Source organism: Lontra canadensis, unplaced genomic scaffold (genome assembly GCF_010015895.1).
Source record: "Lontra canadensis isolate GAN:19392208 unplaced genomic scaffold, GSC_riverotter_1.0 scaffold183, whole genome shotgun sequence".
Taxonomy (NCBI): domain Eukaryota; kingdom Metazoa; phylum Chordata; class Mammalia; order Carnivora; family Mustelidae; genus Lontra; species Lontra canadensis.
In genome coordinates, this window is record NW_022631177.1 from 1,749,104 (window position 1) to 1,768,306 (window position 19,203).

General features: G+C 40.0%; 1 protein-coding gene across 2 annotated transcripts in view; it reads left to right on the plus strand.

Annotated features, from left to right (window-relative positions):
- The first annotated feature begins 1,852 nt into the window (after positions 1-1,852).
- The window catches only part of ZC4H2 (zinc finger C4H2-type containing), a 63,435-nt gene continuing 46,084 nt past the window's right edge, over positions 1,853-19,203 (plus strand). For both annotated transcript variants that reach the window (XM_032846908.1, XM_032846909.1), the window contains exon 1: positions 1,853-2,013. In XM_032846908.1, coding sequence (XP_032702799.1) covers positions 1,961-2,013 — 53 coding nt within the window. In that variant the 5' untranslated portion in view covers positions 1,853-1,960. The remainder of the gene's footprint in view (positions 2,014-19,203) is intronic.

Below are 19,203 nucleotides of genomic sequence, written 5' to 3' on the forward strand. Positions count from 1 at the left end.
TAAACCATTTTTTTTTCACTTTGCCTCTAGAGTCATCTCCCTAAGACATCCCTCCAATCTTATTATTCCCATGCTTTGAAACATAAAATCATTTGGCATTATTTGGCACACAAGTAAGCATTTAATAAATGTGTATTGAATAAATGTGTGCCTATATGATTAAGTCCAAATTCTTTAGTGTGACATTCAAGGTCTTTCACATTCTGGCCCCAGCCGACCTTTTCTAAAACTTTTCCCACTCCTCTTTCCCACCTCCACACCCCTTATGTGAACCTTATACTGCGACACTATGGCCTACTTGTTCTTTCCTTTCTACATGTGCTGTGCCTTCTCCTGGAAAGTCCATCTTCCTCAATGGTCTGGCGAATTCTCAGTCACCTTTTTTTAAAATTTATTTATTTGACAGACAGAGATCACAAGTAGGCAGAGATGCAGGCAGAGAGAGGAAGGGAAGCAGACTCCATGCTGAGCAGAGAGCCCTATGCAGGGCTCTATCCCAGGACCCTGAGATCATGACCTGAGCCAAAGGCAGAGGCTTTAACCTACTGAGCCACCCAGACACCCCTCTCAGTCACCTTTTAAAAACTACTTACATCTTCTCTGCTCAGGTTACACCTTATCCATTCCTGTATTATGATAGAACACTGTACTATAATTAATGGGTCACCTTACAGTCTCCTTTTCCTCAAAGCTAAGGACTTGTTTTTATTTATTTTTGCCTCACCCAGTGATCTCTCCCCACCCCCCCGCACCCCCCCCCCAGTATCTCCTTCATTGACTGGCAAAATCTGTCTCCAACATCCAAACTGTGGAAGGAGCCAAGATGTCCTTCAGCAGATGAATGGATAAAGAAGATGTGGTTCATATGTACAACAAATATTCCTCAGCCATCAGAAAGGATGAATACCTACCATTTACACTGACATAGATGGAACTGGAGGGGATTATGCTAAATGAAATAAGTCAGTCAGTGAAAGATAATCATATGGTTTCACTCATAAGTGGAATATAAGAAAGAGAACAGAGGATCATAGTGGAAGGGAAAGAAAACTAAATGGAAAGAAATCAGAGAGGGAGAAAAACCATGAGAGACTCTTGACTCTGGGAAACAAACTGAGGATTGTGGAAAAGGGAGGTGGGTGGGGGGATGAGGTAACTGGGTAATGGGCATTAAGGAGGGCACCTGATCTTATGAGCACTGAGTTTACACACAACTAATGAATCATTGAACACTACACCACATTGAATTTAAAAAAAAAAAAAGAAAAGAATAAAAAGATCTGAGCTCAGTAGCTGTTTTTAGAATGGATGGAGGACTGAAAGAACTAGGTCACTCCCCCATTTCCCCAGCTTTAGCAGCTGCTCCCTCCTTCCTCTCCCGCCTCTTCTCTAATCCCACCCCCCTCATCTCCATCTGAATGCCAAAGCCACTAATTCCGAGGCTGCAGCCTGTACATCCAACACCTCAAAAGAGAATTCTTCTGCAGGGTTTCTTTCCAGACTGAAAGCATACACTAATTAGGGACTCCTGGTTACCTTTTGGGAGTGTGTAGGCATAGGGGCCCCAGGAAGGGTGTGAGTGAGTATGTCTCTTATCTCTCCAGTTGCCTTCTGGGGTATTTTTTCCCATTTTTTTCCGCTGGGGCTAGTCGAATAGCCTAATCCCCTTGAACACCTCACAACCTTTGACACAATTATCCGTGACAAATTGATTTAAAATGTGACTGCAGGAAGAGAAACTGGCGTATCTCGCTTGGCCTTCTGGGATTTGTAGTCCCGCTCCTCCCTGGCTGCCTGGCTGGTCCTGGAGCTGCGGACTACAGCTCCCAAGGCTGCTTTGAATCCTTACCGCACAGGCTCAGAGCCCCATGCCCAGAGGCGTTGGTTGCGCGGTGTCTATTGTATCCCTGGTCGTGTGTGTTTGTACAATTCTCGGGACGTGAAATTGAGAGTCAAAAGCATGGCAGATGAGCAAGAAATCATGTGCAAATTGGAAAGCATTAAAGAGATCAGGTAAGCGGAACGTTGCAGCACCCCCTCAGACTCCTTGAGGCCCCCAGAATCCCCCCGCTGCGGGAGGGAGAGAGCGGAGTTACCTACAGAAAGTATCTATTGTTAAGCTACTTGTGGAGAGGGGCGGGAAAGGAACAGATTCACGGAATTCAAGGATGGGAGAGAGGCTGGAAAGTGTCGGAACTGAACCAAGCGGAGAGACTGACCAAGAGAGACCATTTGCCAGATGTCAGAGAGAAAGCCAGATGGAGACACTCGGGGGTTGGGGAGAACACTGCATGGGTGGAGTGGGAGTGGGCTATGGGTGGCGGTAGTGGTGGTGGTGGTCGTTCCAAGACAGCTTTTTTCATCTTGGAGTGGGAGTTGGGAGACGGCATTCTTAGATCCATTTTATTTATTTATTTATTTATTTATTTATTTATTTATTTATTTTAAGTGTTTGTTGGCTCCGTGGTTTATGTGACTCCTTTCTCTTTCCGAGTAAAAAATTTTTCAGTCTCATTAACTTCAGGACCTAGAGCTCAGGCTAGCCTTTTGAGAACAACAGCGCATTTGGGCTGGTGGTGGCCGCCAGGGACTGAGAGCTGAGGATGCAGAAGTATCTGGCAGGCTGGGACTAGTAGGACCGCTAACACTTGCGCGTGATTATTCTTTGCATTCACACATTCACCACCCTCTTCCTCTCCTACCCGTTGCTCTGTAAGGGGGATGGGAGAAATGGAGACGGGGGAGGTGGTTTCTGTGCCAGATGGTGGGAGCTCAGCTGCAGCTTTGAGGCACCAGAGGTGAAGCGCAGGCCAATAAAGTGGGAGTTGCCCGCGTCCTGACCCTTTCCTTCCAGTCGCAGCTTGTGGCAAGGCGAAAATGTTGTTCTTGCTCAGAATACAGTGTAGTCAGGTAAGTGAACTGTTTGGGCTGGTAGCAGGCTTTTCTTCACCTACTCTGCTTTGCCAGAACAAGTCCCCCCTCCACGACCCCAACTTCCACCCTCATTCTGAGGGTGGCCTGGGTTGGACAGTCTCCCTTTAGTGCTTTCATGGAACCTAGGGAAAATGATGTGGATATCAAGTGTGCCTCTTTAAGAAATAAGACCTTGGAACAAGAAGCTTAACCCTTGGAGTGAATGTCTTTGATGAGACTCACACATGTAGGTAGTATAAGGAAGCACTTGAGCTTTTTTTGTCCTTTGAGGGGTTGCATCTCTACTTTTGCAAGGGTGTAAAGGGAAGGGAACTATTATTTATTGAGCACCTGGTGTACAAAGTTCATTGACCCACTATTGCTTATTTCAGCAAGTGTCCTGAGAAAGAATCAGGACTAGGAAGGTACTTAAAGAAATAGTGGCTAAAACTTCTCAAATTGAGCAAAGAACATGAACTCCAGATTCAACAAGCAAAACAAACACTCTCAGGACAAATGTGAAAAAATTCACACCAAGACACATTATAATCAACCTTCTAAACAAAGGGCAAAGAAAAGATTTAGAAAGCAACCAAAAAGAAACAACACTTTATGTATACCTTCAGGGGAAAAAATTTAGAAGACAATAACAGATTTCTCATCAGTCAGTGATGAGGTCCTAGCAGAAAGTGACACAAATTTTCCAAGTATTGAAGGAAGAGAATCATGAACCCTGAATGAAATTCCAAATGACACCCAACATCCTATATCCAGTGATAATGTCCTATATGAATAAAAGGATTAATCAAGGCATTCTAAAATGAATTGAAGCAGGGAATTTATCAATAGGAGGTCTACTTTATAAGAATGTCTAAAGTAAGTTCCTCAAATACAAAATAAACAATAAAAGGACACTTACAAGGAAGAATACAGTGAGAAAAAGCATGGGTAAATGCAAGAGAAGTCTTTTCCTCTTGAGTTGTCTGAATTTTGCTTGATGACTGGATCAAAAGTTATCATACTGTCTTATGCGGTTCTCAGTGTATGTAAACATTTAAGATATTCATGTCACAAATAGAGGAGTGTAAAGGGAGGTGAGGTTTGTATATTTCACTTGAGCTGATACAATGATGACATTAGATGACTGTGATAAATTATGCATGCATAATGTAATAAGAAGAAACACTAAAAAAGCTGTACAAAGAGATGCACTCAAAAACATTATAGATAAGTCAAAATGGAATTTTAAAAAGTGTTCAAGCTACCCACAGAAAAGCAGGGCAGAAAACCAAAAACAAACAAAAACAAAAACTAAAACCAAGTAGAACAAACAGGTAACTAAAATGGCAGGCTGAGCCTTAACATATTAATAATTGTGTGCATATAAGTGGTCTAAATACACCAATGTGAAAGAGTGGATTAAAAAAAATTTACCATATGTTATCTATAAAGAAATGCACTTCAAATATAATGATATAGGTAAGCTGAGAGTAAAAGTTGGGGAAAAATTACTATGGAAACTTTAATTAAAAGAAACCAGGAGCAGCTATGTTAATGTCAGATAAAGCAGATTTTAGAGCAAAGACAAATCCCAGGAACAGAGTGGGATATTACATTAATGAGAAAGGGTCAAGCCACCAAGAAGACATAACAATTCTAAATATGTATGCCTCAAAAGTCATTTAAATTAGTTTGCTTTAGACAATTTTGCAGTAATATACAAAGATTACATCACTTGGTTTAAGAATTTAAAGTGGGGAAAGTACTATAAGTACATACTTGATGTTCACACATGGTAAAGGTAAACATGTATGGGAGGGGGAAAGAAGTAGGGGAGGGGAAGGGGTAGAAGGAACTGGAGAAAGGAGCTCACATTTGTTGTTGATCATCTAATTTCAGAGCTCTTGGCTCATTTATATTTATTTTTCCTAGTGAAAATCTGTGGTAGGAATTATTATCCCCATTATACGGTAAGGATACTGAGTTTCAGAGAAGTAATATAACCTATTTATGGTCATAGAGCTAGGAAAGGAAGAGAGAATACACCCTCCCATTCACATGGCATACATATTTTAACAAATGCTGATACTCACATTAACTATTATTTACAGTTCTTTAACTGCTCTAGTCTCAAATCCCTAGAAGTTATGAGCAGAGCAGCCTATTTCTGTTAAAAAATAATAATAATGTCACTTCTGAGCTTAAGTATAAGTGATGATGGCAACATCACCAAAAGAACTAATTAAGACAAGCTGGAAGCTAGACAGACCCCCAGAACCAGGACCAGAAAGAAGAAACACATTCATACTCAGTGTTCATGCATACCGATGGTAGAATTTGAAATGGAAAATGTTTCAGGAATAGATTTTCCACCACAGGCCATTCCCCACTCCTGACTCTGACCACATATCCAGCCCTGTCCTTCCTCCCAATCTCAATCACACTCCCAATACTGTGTTTCAGACCACAGGCCCCAAATCTCACACTGGTCTGTTTTGCCAGCCCATTTATTAGGCTTTCAATTGGTTGTAAGGGAGCATGCAGATATGTAGAAAGGGGATGAGGAGACTAGAACAAAAGAAAGGAGATGGAAAAGAGGGAAGAAAATAAGCTATGAGGCAGACAAGGTGCAACGACCACTAGATGAAGTAGATAGAGCCCTTCACCAGCTCCCCAAATGCGTACTAATAGCTCCTTATCCTGCACATGCCATTCATATGCACACATCCACCCACGCCCTGGTGCATACATATCTATACACAATGAGTTTTCCCCACTTAAGAAAGGAAAACACATTTTGGAAGTATAAACAGGGGTACCTTATTTTATTGTACTTTGCAGATAGTTTTGATTTGTTTTTACAGATTATAGGTTTGTGTCAACCCTGCATCAAGCAAGATTTTGTGTGACATTTTTACTATAGCATTTGCTCACTTCATGTCTCCATGTCATATTTTGGTAATTCTTGTAATATTTCTAACTTTTTTCATTATTATTATATTTGTTTTGGTGATCAGTGGTTAGTAATCTTTGATGTACTATTGTAATTGTTTCAGGTTGCCCTGAACTGCACCCATATAAAATGATGGACTTAATTAGTAAATGTCTGTACTTACTGCTCAACTGCCCAACTGTTTTCCATCTTTCTCCAACTCCTTGAGCTTTCCTGTTCCATGAGACACATCAATATTGAAATTAGGCCAATTAATAAGTCTACAGTGGTATCTAAGTGTTCAAGAGAGAAATACATCTCTCACTTTAAATAAAAAACTAGAAATTAATAAACTTATTGAAGGCAAGTCAAAAGCTGAGATAGACCAAAAGCTAGGCTTGTTGTGCCAAACAGTAAATGAGGTTGGGAATGCAAAGGAAAAGTTCTTGAAGAAGTTGAAAATGCTGCTCCAGTGAATGATAAGGGAGCAAAACAACCTTACTGCTGATATGGAGAAAGTTTTAGTGGTCTGGATAGAACATAAAATATGCCACAACATTCCCTCCAGCCAAATCCAAATCCAGAGCAAGACCCTAACCTTTTTCATTTCTGTGAAGGCTGAGAGAGGTGAGAAAGCTACATAAGAAAAGTTTGAAGCTAGCAGAGGCTGGTTCATGGTTTAAGGAAATAAGCCTTCTCCATGACACAGAAGTATAAGAGGAAGCAGCTCAAGTGCTGATGTAGAAACTGCAACAAGTTATCCAGAAATGTAGCTAACATAATTAATGAATGTGAGCACACTAAATAACAGATTTTCAGTGTAAATTAAATAGCCTTATATTGGAAATAGATGCCTTCTAAGACTTCCATAGCTAGAGAAAAGTCAATGACTAGTTTGAAAGCTTCAAAGAATAGGCTGACTCTCTTGTTAAGGGTTGATACAACTGGTGACTTTAAAGTTGAAGGCAAGGCCCATTTACTGTTCTTTTTTTTTTAAAGACTTTGAATGGTTATTTTTTTTTAATTTGATAGACAGAGATCACAAGTAGTCAGAAGGGCAGGCAGGAGAGAGAGGAGGAAGCAGGTTCCCTGCTAAGCAGAGAGCCCGATGTGGGGCTCCATCCCAGGACCCTGGGATCACTACCTGAGCCGAAGTCAGAGGCTTTAGCCCACTGAGCCACTCAGGTGGCCCCCCATTTACTGTTCTGAAGATTCTAGTGCCCTTAAGAATTATCCTGAATCTATTCTGCCTGTGGTCCATAAATGGAACAACAAGCCTTGATGAGAGCACATCTGTTAACAACATAGCTTACTGCATATTTTAACCCTACTGTTTTTTTAATTTAATTTTATTTTTTCAGTCTTCCAAGATTCATTGTTTATGCACCACAGCCAGTGCTCCCTGCAATATGTGCCCTTCTTAATACCCACCACCAGGCTCACCCAGTGATTTTTCTTCTGATCCATGAGCATGTAATACTTTTCCATCTTTTTGTGTCTTTTTCAATTTCTTTCATTAGTGTTCTGTAGTTCCTCAAGTACAGATCCCTTCTTTGAATGTTTGGTAGAATTCCCCAGGGAATCTGTCAGGTCCTCGGCTTTTGTTTTTTGGGAGGTTTTTGATCACTGCTTTAATCTAATTACTAGATATCGGTCTATTCATGTTGTCAATTTCTTCCTGTTTCAATCTTGGAAGTTTATAGGTTTCCAGGAATGTATCTATTTCTTCTAGGTTGCTTAACTTATTGGCATATAATTGTTGATAATAATTTCTGATGATTGTTTCTATTTCCTTGGTGTTAGTCATGATCTCTCCCCTTTCATTCATAATTTTATTAATTTGTGTCCTTTCTCTTTTCTTTTGATTTAGTCTGGCCGGTGGCTTATCAATCTTATTGATTCTTTCAAAGAACCAGCTTCTAGCTTCATTGATGTGTTCTACTGTATCTCTAGTTTCTTAATTTTTAAAAATTAATTTAAATTATTTAAGTCTAGTTTCTTAATTATTTCCCTTCTTGTGCGTGGGGTTGGCTTAATTTGTTGTTGATTTTCCAGTTCTTTAAGGTGTAAAGAGAGTTGGTGTAGTCAGAATTTTTCAGGTTTTTTTTTTTTTTTTTTTGAGTGAGGCTTGGATGGCTATGTATTTACACTTAGGACTGCCTTTGCTGTATACCATAGGTTTTTGACCAATGTGTCTTCATTCCCCCTGGTTTCCATGATTTGCTTATGTTTTTATTTGATTTCCTGGATGATCTAAACATTCTTGAGCAGGATGGTCTTTAGCTTCCAAGTGTTTGAATTCCTTCCAAACCTTTTCTTGTGGTTGAGTTCCAGTTTCAAAGCATTATGGTCTGAGAATATGCAGGGATTAATCTCAGTCTTTTGGTATAAGTTGAGCCCTGATTTTTGACCCAGTATGTAGTCTATTCTGGAGAAAGTTCCATGTGTGTTCAAGAAGAATGAGTATTCTGTTGTTTTAGGGTGGAATGTTCTGTGTATATCTATGAGGTACATCTGGTCCAATGTGTCATTCAATGCTCTTGTTTCTTTATTGATTTTCTGCATGGATGATTTGTGTGTTACTGAGAGTGGCATGCTAAGGTACCCCTACAATTAATGTATTCATGTCATTATGACTCTATTTTGGTTAACAGTTGGCTTCCATAGTTGGCTGCTCCTATTTTGGGGGTATAAATATTTACAATTGTTAAATCTTCTTAGTGGATAGACCCTTTAAGAATGATGTAGTCTCCTTTTGTATCTCTGACTACAGTCTTTAACTTAAAATCTAATTTATCTGTTATAAGAATCACTACCCCAGCTTTCTTTTGAGGTGCATTGGCATGAAAGATGGTTCTCCATCCCTTCACTTTCAGTCTTGATGTATGGTTAGCTTCCAAATGTGTCTCTTGTAGACAGTATGTGGATGGGTCCTGTGGTTTTATCCAGTCTTCAACCCTGTGCTGTTTTATGGGAGCATTTAGGCTCTTCACATTGAAAGTGATTATTGAAAGATAAGTTTTTATTGATATTGTGTTGCCTGTGAAGTCCTTGTTTCTATAGATTGTCTTTGTAAATTGCTGTTCTATGTCACTCTTGTATTCTTTCTTTTTCTATAGAACCCCTCTTAATAGTGCTGGCTTGGTGGTCACATACTCTTTTAACCATTGCCGGTCTTGGAAGCTCTTTATCTCAATCTATTTTGAATGTCAGCCTTGCTGGATAAAGTATTCTTGGCTGCATGTTCTTCTCATTTAGTGCCCTGAGTATGTCTTGCCAGCCCTTTCTGGCTTGTCAGGTTTCTGTGGACAGGTCTGATGTTATTCTGATGGACCTTCCTCTGTGCATAAGGAATCTCTTCTCCCTAGTTGCCCTTAGGACCTGTTTTCTAAAATTATGATTTGTGAACTTCACAATCAAGTTTCTGGAGGTCTTTCTAGATTTGTTGATCTTGGGAGGTGTTTCTGCCTCTAGGACATGAACATTTGTTCCACTCCCCAGATTGGAGAAATTTTCATGTTCAGAATTTGTTAAACTATATCTTCTAGTCTTCTCTCTTTCTCCACCCCCTCAGGGAGCTAGTGATTCTGACATTGGAATGTTTCATGGCATCATTTATTTCCCTAATTCTGTTTTTGTGGCTTCTACACTGTTTGTTCTAGGCCTCCTTCTGATCCTTTTTCTCTATCAGTTTGTCCTTCTATCTTCTGATTCAGTTATCCCAGCTGTTAGAGTATTTAGATTAGATTGGATCTCATTGATAGCATCTTGAACTTCTGCCAGATCAGCTCTCACTTCTGCCCTTAGAGACTCTATGTTATCACTCATGGTTTTCTCCAACCTAGCCATTGCCTGGATAATTGTTACCCTGAATTCCCTTTCTAACATACTGCTTATGTCCATATCCAGTAGTTCTGTGGCAGAGGGCACAGTCTCTGAATTTTTCCTATGTTGGGTGTTCATTTTGATGAGAGGTGGTTGAGGGGTTGTAAAGCTGAGTATATCAACCACGATCTAGGCAAGGTGCACCCTGGAAAGTTTCAGAGTAATCGGAAGTCATTACCAAGAAGAAAGAAAAAAAGAAAAAAAATAGAGAAAGAGGGAAAAAAAGAGAAAAATCAGCCAAAATGAGCCCTAAAAGTAAGATTTATAAGGTATATGAACAAAAACAAACAAACAAAAAGACGACAAAAGTAAATGACAAGAAAAAAAGAAGAACCCAGCCAACATGAACCCAAGAATAAGATTTATATAATATCAGAACAACAACAAATACACAGAAACCCTGACAGAAGAATAAAATGGGAAGGTGGTTATAAATCCTTGATGTGGGTAAGGAAGGTTATTTCATTTCTTCCTGGGTGTATCTTGATATCTTTGTTAAAGGACTCAACTTTCCAAAGATACAGGGAAATTGAAACTGGTTTATATATAGTGATAGTATTGAATAGGGAAAAAGGATTACCTTGAAGCTTATATCTATATGTATATTTTAAAAAAAGAAAAAGATACATATAGGTACATGTATGAAAAAGTTCAATTTAAAAAGTTATTAAGGAATATGTTGTATTAAACCTCTAGTTGTAATGGTAAGTAGGTTTAAAAAATTAAAAGAATAAAGAATTGTGAGATTAAAAAAAATATAAGTTGTATCTATGAAATATACAGATTTTAGGGCAATACCAGAGCTTAATATATTGTTTCCCCCTGATGTTGGGGTTTACAGCTTTATGGTTACCCTGTGGTGGTTGCCGTCTTGTTCTTTTGGCTTGTCTTCTGGGGGAGGTGCCTGCTGCTTCATTCTCCTGTCAGTCTTGCTTTGGTTGAGTTACCCTGCAGGTTATCAAAGGGTTGGACTCTGTGGAAAACAGTTTTTCAGGTTTTTGTTCTTTGTTTTGTGGCTTTTCAGAGGATCAAAGCAAAGAAAGAATCTGTCTGCACCCAGACCTCTTCCTCAGAGAAAAGCCTCAGAATGTTCCCCTCTGGGTGATCCAGAATACACAGACTCCCCCTCTGCAAACTCCACTGAACAATGCAACCTCCCACAGACGGTGTGAACCCCCAGCCACCATCCCAGTGGTCACCTGAAGGCCCCTACTTGTCTCTGCACCTCCATGCCACTAAAACCAGGAGCAATATTGGTCCAGGGAGCCCATTTCTGGTTGCTGCCTTTGCTGGGACTGCTATCTGGAGTCCAGGCCCACACCGGGCTTGCTCAGACCCAGTAGTTGCATGAGTCAGGGAAGGCTGTTGGCAGAGGGATCCAGACTGGAGATACCGCTGGGTACTCTCAGGCACAGCTGGTCATGGAAGGCTGCCATCCTAGAGAGTGCCAGCCAGCCCTCACATCAGGCTCTCTCAGGCATGGGCGGGAGTTTACCCAGCTGAGCAGTGGTGTAAGCAGCAGAAAGTCTCAGGCTCAGGGCTCACGGACTGGAGGCCCTGCTGGACTCTCTCTGGCACAGGTGGTCTCCATTGGTGGCCATCCTGGGATCACTGGCTAAGGCACGTGCCCATGACCATCTGATTCCACCAGTTGCCCCTTAAGATCTTTTGCTCTTTTTGAGTGCTTTTAACTAGACTCCAAGTTAATGCTGCTCCCCAGTCACTGGGCACTTTCTTATTGTGGTATTACTTTCCAATGGGTCACTTCTGGTGGCTCCCTCCCCCTTCTCTTATCCTCCAATATCTGTCTGAGTGTTCTCATTCCCCTTTACTTCTCCACTGATGTCTTCTGCACCCTTAGAGATCCAGAAGATAATCTTACATCTCAAGCTGATTTCATGGGTCTTCAGAGAGTTCTGGTAGATATTTAGTTCACTTTAGGGGACTGGTTGAAACAGGGTCTCCTACTTCTCTGTCATCTTGCCCCTCCTCCCAAGCTTACTGTTGAGACCTAATATTAAGAAAAAAAAATGATTCCTTTCAAAATTTTGCTACTCATTGGCGCCTAGTCATTCAAGAGCTTAGATGGAAACAAACATCAAAATTAATGTTGTTTCCATTTCTGAAAACACTGCATCCATTATGTAGCCTATATATTAAGGAGTGATTTCACCTTTAAGAAGTACATTTTCTAAGGGTATAGCTGCCATATGATGATTCCTTTGATGTATCTGGGCAAAGTAAATTGAAACCTTCTGGAAAATGTTCGTTCTAGATGTCATTAAGAACACTCATAGTTCATGGAAAGTAGTCAAAATATCAACATTGACAAGTGTTTATGAAATTAATTGCACCCTCCTGAATGACTTTGAAGGATTCAAGCCTTCAATGAAGGAAGTAACTGCAGATGTAGTAGAAATAACAGAACTGAAATTAGAAGTAGAATCTGAAGATGTGACTGGATTGCTGCAATCTCTTGATAAAACCTTAACAGATGAGGAGTTGCTTCTCTTGGATGAGCAAGGAAAATCGTTTCTTGAGATAGAACCTACTCCTGGTGAAGATGGCTGTAAAGATTGTTGAGATAAAAACAAAAGATTTAGAATAATATGTAAATATTAGTTGTTAAAGTAACAGCAGTGTTTGGGAGGATTCATTCCAATTCTGAAAGAATGTCTGTGGGTAAAATGGTATCAAACAACATTACGTGCCACAGAGACATCTTTCATGAAAGGAAGAGTCAATTGATATGGCAAATGCCATTGTCTTATTTTAAGAAATTGCCGAAGCAACCCCACCTTTTGCCAACCATCACCCTGATCAGTCAACAGACATCAAGATCAAGGGAAGACCCCAACTAGCAAGAAGATTATGACTCATTAAAAGGTCACATGATGGTTAGCAGTTTTCTAGCAATAAGGTACTTTTAAATTAATGTATGTACATTTTTTAGACATAATGCTATTTCATATTTAGTAGACTACAGTACAGTGTAAACAGAGAATAAATGCACTGGAAAACAAAAACATATTGGCTCTCTCTATTGCAATATTCACTGTATTGCAGTGATCTGGAACATAACCCACAATATCTCAGAAACATGCCTGTTTTGTAATATGAAGTAGATTCCCTTAAGTGTAAGTTTCTGCTCTGGGTTCTCTCTTTTTCTTTCTTTACACATTCTCCTGGATGACCAGCTATTACCTTCAAATCCCCAATCTCCATCCCCATTGCTTCCTTCCAAACTTCATCCCAATACATCCTACACTGTAGTGGGTTTGTCCACCTGGTTGTTCCACAGATGCTGCTTAAGTTGGCCAATTCTTATGACTTTGTCTCTCCCTACCTCAGTCCAGGTTCTGGTTTAATGCCATTATTCTTGAATATAACTATTGAAACCTAAATATCAGTGTTGCTTACACTTTCTTTTTTACAAATTAAATCTGACTCTTACCAAGTCCTACCATTTCTATATTTGCCATATGGGTCAAATTCCTGCCCCACCTTCACTTCCACAATAACTGCCCCATTTTATGCCTTTATCATGACTGAACTGCATATTTGTAATTCTACCTACAAAATTACTTTCCTGTCTTCATTTTCTTTCCCTGTATTCAATGCCATCCAAATTGCTATAAGAACTGTCTTCCTTAAGATTTGGTGTTATTATGTTCTCCCTCAAACACATGTATCAACTTCCCGTTGCCTATAGCAATCTTTTTCAAAACACAGGTCATGAACATTATGTTTCATGAGAAAACTAATCAGTTTCAAGTAGCATCTGTAAAATATTTTGAAAATATTTTATTTTTTATTTACATGCAATTAGCCAACAGATGGTACATTGTTAATTTTAGATGTAGTGTTCAATTTATCAGTTGAGTATAACACTCAGTGCTCATCAAATCATGTGCCTTCCTTAATGTCCATCACCCAACAGAACCTTCCCCTTACCAACCTCCCCTTCACCAAGCCTCAATTTCTTTCCTGTAGTTAAGTCTCTCATGGTTTTTCTCCCTCTCTGTTGACTTCCCATTCTGTTTTCCCTCCCTTCCCCTACAGCCCTGTGTGCCATTTCTTATAATCCACATATGAGCGAAGCCATATGATAATTATCTTTCTCTGATCGATTTACTTTGCTCAGCATTGTACCTCCAAGTTCCATCCATGTCCATGTAAATTGTAAGTATTCATCCTTTCTGATGGCTGAGTAATAGTCCATTGTATATGTATGTCACTGCTTTATCCATTCATCTGTCAACATCTCGGCTCTTTGCACAATTTGGCTATTGTGGACATTGCTGTTATAAACATTGAGGTACAGGTGCCCCCACTACATTTCTATCTTTGGTGTAAGTGCCTAGTAGTAGAATTACTGGGTCGTAGGGTATTTTTCACTTCAAGAGGAACATCCATACTGTTTTCCAGAGTAGCTGTACTAGTACGCTTGCATTCCCACCAACAGTGCAAGAGGGCTCCCCTTTCTCTGCATCCTCACCAATATTTGTTCTTTCCTATATTGTTAATTTTAGCCATTCTGACTAGTGTGAGGTGGTAACTCATTTAGTATGAGGTGGTAACTCATTACGGTTTTGATTTGTATTTTCCTGATGACAAGTGATCTTGAGCATTTTTCAGGTCTTTGTCATTTTTGTCTTTTTTGGAGAAATGTCTATTCATGTCTTCTGCCCTTTTCTAGACTGCATTATTTGTTTTTTGGTGTTGAGTTTGATAAGTTCTTTATAGATCTTGGATATCAGCCCTCTATGTGATGTGTCATATTCAAATATCTTCTCCCATTCTATAGATTGCATTTTAGTTTTGTTGACTCTTTCTTTGCTGTGCAGAAAAGTTTTATCTTGATGAAGTCCCAAAGTTCATTTTTGGTTTTGTTTCCTTTGCCTTTAGAGACGTGTCTTGCAAGAAGTTGCTATGGCTGAGGCCGAAGAGGTTGCTGCCTGTGTTTTTCTCTAGGATTTTGATGGATTCCTATTTCACATTTAGGTCTTTCATCCATATTGAGTTTTGCCTTTGTGTATGGTGAAAGAGAATGGTCAGTTTCATTCTTCTGCATGTGGCTGTCCAATTTTCCCAGCACCATTTATTGGAGAAACTGTCCCTTTCCATTGGATATTCTTTCCTGCTTTGTTGAAGATTAGTTGACCATAGACTTAAGGGTCCATTTCTGAGCTCTCTGTTCTGTTCCTTTAATCTGTGTTTGTGTTTTGTGACAGTACCATGCTGTCTTGATGGTCACAGCTTTGTAATATAGCTTGAAGTTAGGCATTGTGATGCCCCCCAGCTTTGGTTTTATTTTTCAAACTTCCCCTGGTGATTCAGGGTCTTTTCTGGTTCCATAAAAATTTTAGGATTTGTTGTTCTACCTCTGTGAAAATGGTACATGGTATTTTGACAGGGAATGCTTTGAATGTGTAGATTGCTCTAGGTAGCATAGACATTTTAACAATATTAGTTCTTCCAACCCATGAGCATGGAATGTTTTTCTGTCTCTTTGTGTATTCCTCAATTTATTTCATAAACAACCTGTAGTTTTTATCTCTCTGGTTACTTTTATTCCTAGGTATCTTACAGTTTTTGGTGCAATTGTAAATGGAATCAATTCTTTGATTTCTCTTTCTTCAATCACGTTGTTATTATATAGCTATGCAATTGGTTTGTGTGCATTGATTTTATATCCTGCACCTGTTCTTCCAGTTGATCTTCTGGGGAGGGTCCTTCTGTGGTACTTCTCACGTATCTTTCCCTGGACAGCTGTGTACCATCCCTTTGCCAGGGGGATGGGCTCAATATGATCTCGTCCTCTGGGTGGCTTTTGTTTCCTGAAGGCTTTCCTCACCTATTTAGAGGATAAAAACGAAAATGGCCATGACCCATTCTCCAGCTCCAGAGTTGAGAGATTGCAGTCCCCTTTATTTAGTAAACCCTCTGGGATAAAATGTCTTCACTTTCTTGCATGTCGAACTCTGCAGAATGTGTGGTGCATGCCCACAGCAGTCCTCCCAGGGGGAGTCTGAGGGTCTCACATTACTGCCCTTTGTAAGGTCCTGGCACTAAGAGTGGTCCTGGGATTGTGCCTGTTCCCACTCCACACCGCCCCAATGGGGGACAACTGAGTGCCACCATACTGTTTTTTTACAGGGCCACTGCCCTGAGAGCTGTTGTCTTGTTGTGGGCACACCTATTCCACCACTCCTTTTATTCATATCAATTAGATCTGTGGCAGAGAGTATTACCTCTGGCTCTTTCTTTTGTTGTGAATTCCTCCTTCTAGTCATTTTTCCTAGAATAGAATGGATGAATGAGAGAACAAAATAAACAGCCACTTTGGAGAACAGTGTGGAGATTCCTCAAGAAATTAAAAATAGAGCTTCCCTATGACCCCGCAATTGCACTACTGGGTATTTACCCCAAAGATACAGATGTAGTGAAAAGAAGGGCCATCTGTACCCCAATGTTTATAGCAGCAATGGCCACGGTCGCCAAACTGTGGAAAGAACCAAGATGCCCTTCAACAGACGAATGGATAAGGAAGATGTGGTCCATATACACTATGGAGTATTATGCCTCCATCAGAAAGGATGAATACCCAACTTTTGTAGCAACATGGATGGGACTGGAAGAGATTATGCTGAGTGAAATAAGTCAAACAGAGAGAGTCAATTATCATATGGTTTTGCTTATTTGTGGAGCATAACAAATAGCATGGAGGACAAGGGGAGTTAGAGAGGAGAAGGGAGTTGGGGGAAATTGGAAGGGGAGGTGAACCATGAGAGACTATGGACTCTGAAAAACAATCTGAGGGATTTGAAGCGGTGGGGGGTGGGAGGTTGGGGGAACCAGGTGGTGGGTATTAGAGAGGGAACGGATTGCATGGAGACTGGGTGTGGTGCAAAAACAAGGAATACTGTTATGCTGAAAATAAATAAATAAATAAATAAAATAAAATAAGAAAAAAAAGTATCATGACCCAAGCAAAATACACATTAGACAAATCTGACTAGGTAAAGCCAAAAAAGAAAAGAAAAAGGAAAAAAGGAAAAAAAAGAGAATATAATCTCCCAGGTGGACAAAACAGGGTGATCCACTTGGTCCTGTGTGTATTTTTTATTTAAATTCAATTGGCCAACATATAGTACATCATTAGTTTTTGGTGTATTGTTCAATAATTCATTTGTTGCATATAACACCCAGTGCTCATCACATCATGTGTTTTGTTCTGTTTGTTAGAAGACATTAAATCCCAAAATTATATAGAAAGCATTATATATATATATGTATATATATACATATATATATATAAAGCATTATATATATGTATATATATACATATATATATATAAAATTTGAATACGTTTAAAGGAAGCAAAAAATGAAGAATGTATCTATAAAATGTAAAGGTAAAACTGAAATGTAAAAAAAAGACTTAAAAACAAAGTGTTGATAGAATAAGGAACTAATTGTAAAGGAAAAAAAGAAAAGGAAAATTTAAACTTTAAAAGAATCATGAGAGGAAAACCTCTAATTCTATGTACTATTTTCCCCTAATGCTGGAGTGTTGCAGTTCTGTGTGTTCTGGAACCTTGGTATTTGCCTGATGTTCCTGCTGGTCTTCTGGGGAGGGACCCGCTGCACTGAATTTCAGGTGTGTTTGCCTGGGTGGAGTTGCACTGCTCTTTTCCAGGGGGCTGGGCTCAGTGTAAGCTGCTCCAGGTTGCTTTATGTGGCTTTGTTCCCTGAAGGCTTTCTGAGCTGCTTTAGGGATGAAAACAAAAATAGTGGTGCCCCAATCTCTAGCCCCAGAGCCGAAAGATCAGGGCCCCATCTCTCCAGTCTGGCCCAGACACACATTTCCAATCTTATCTGCTTCTACTTCCTTTCATTCAACCTATGCTTTTTCTACATGAACTTTCCTTGCTCTCTTACACACTTTCACTCCCCCAGGCTCTTGCCAATGTAAATCCCTCCTTCTTGAATGCCCTTCCCTCATTCCAACCCTGTAATTCCTACCCATTCTTCAACGTAGTCCTAGAATAGGTCTTGTCCAAAACCTTCCAAATTTTGCAGTCCAAATGGATCACCACCTTTTTGGGCTCCCACAGGGAGATTTATTGTTACACACAAGTTATTCTGTTACCAAGTTTTGAATTGGCGTGTATATCCTTTCATTCCTTCCTTCATTCAGTGATTGCTGTGGCAGCTTCAGCAGGCTCCTCTGGTCACCTGGCTTGAGAACTGACACAACCTTAGTGCTCACTCAATAGCTAGTTACAGGAGATCTAGTACCTCTGGAATTTAGGAATGGACAAGTCAAGCCAAACTGCTGATCACAGGAAAGGGAATGGGAAAGAGTTGACATTTGTTAGTGAGCTGTAAGAAAGTCTTCAAACTCTAAGGTATTTGTTTTTCTCACAGTAGCTGTTTTCCCAGATGAGCAAATAAATATTAAATGGAGGAACACTTGATGCTTAAGGAGTGTTCTAGCTAGACTAGAGAAGGCAGGAAAAGCTTGCTCCCCTTTCTTCATTCAGTGACATTTATCTACCATTTGTTCTGGGCCATACACTAGACTGGTATATTCTGTGGGGACAATTAAGGTGAATTAGACTTATTCTCAAGGATCTTAGAATTAAGGTGAATAGCTGTGAACTCTCCCCTGAGTTCCAGACTCATATATCCAACTTCCCACTTGGATGTGTCACTGGCATCTCAAATATGCTCCAACAGAACTTTCAGTTTCACTCCCACTGTAACATTATCCTTTCCTAGTCTGCCCCATCAGTAGTAAATGTCTCCCCACTCCCAAATCTGGTATCATTCTTCGTCTGTCCTTCTCTATGACCCCCTACATTGAAATATTAGCATAGTGATTATCAAACATTAACACACTGGTTTTGCATCAGACTGTACCTGGAGGACCATTGAAATAGATTGCTGGGTCCCATCTCCAGAGTCTCTGATTCAGTAGATCAGGGTGGAGCCTAAGCATATGCATTTCTAACAAGTTCCCAGGCAATAGTGTTACTGCTCTTTTTCTGGGATCACACTTGAAAAACCACTGCATTAGTAAGACCTGGTGGGATATACCTACATAATATATTCTGAATCTCTACTTCTCACCATTTTCGTAGCTCATCAACAAATCTGTGCAGTTTTCTGTGTGGGTAAGGGCTAAGGTTTGCAAGTAAGTAAGCATTGTAAGTAAGAGTGAGTAAGGGTTTTGTGAGGACTGTCACCTCTAAAGCTGGATGACACATGAGCCTGCCAAGTTTGGCCCAGGAATGGATATTCCATTAACCTCTCTCCACTTCCTACTCCATGTTAGCCAGCAAAAAGCCATTGGAAAGAAGTCAGCCAGATGACTGGTTTTTGTTTTGACTCAGGATTCTGTTTGGATAGCTGTGGCCTAGGGAGCTCAGGTATCTTGGTTCAACAGTTAGGTAAGACTATGACCC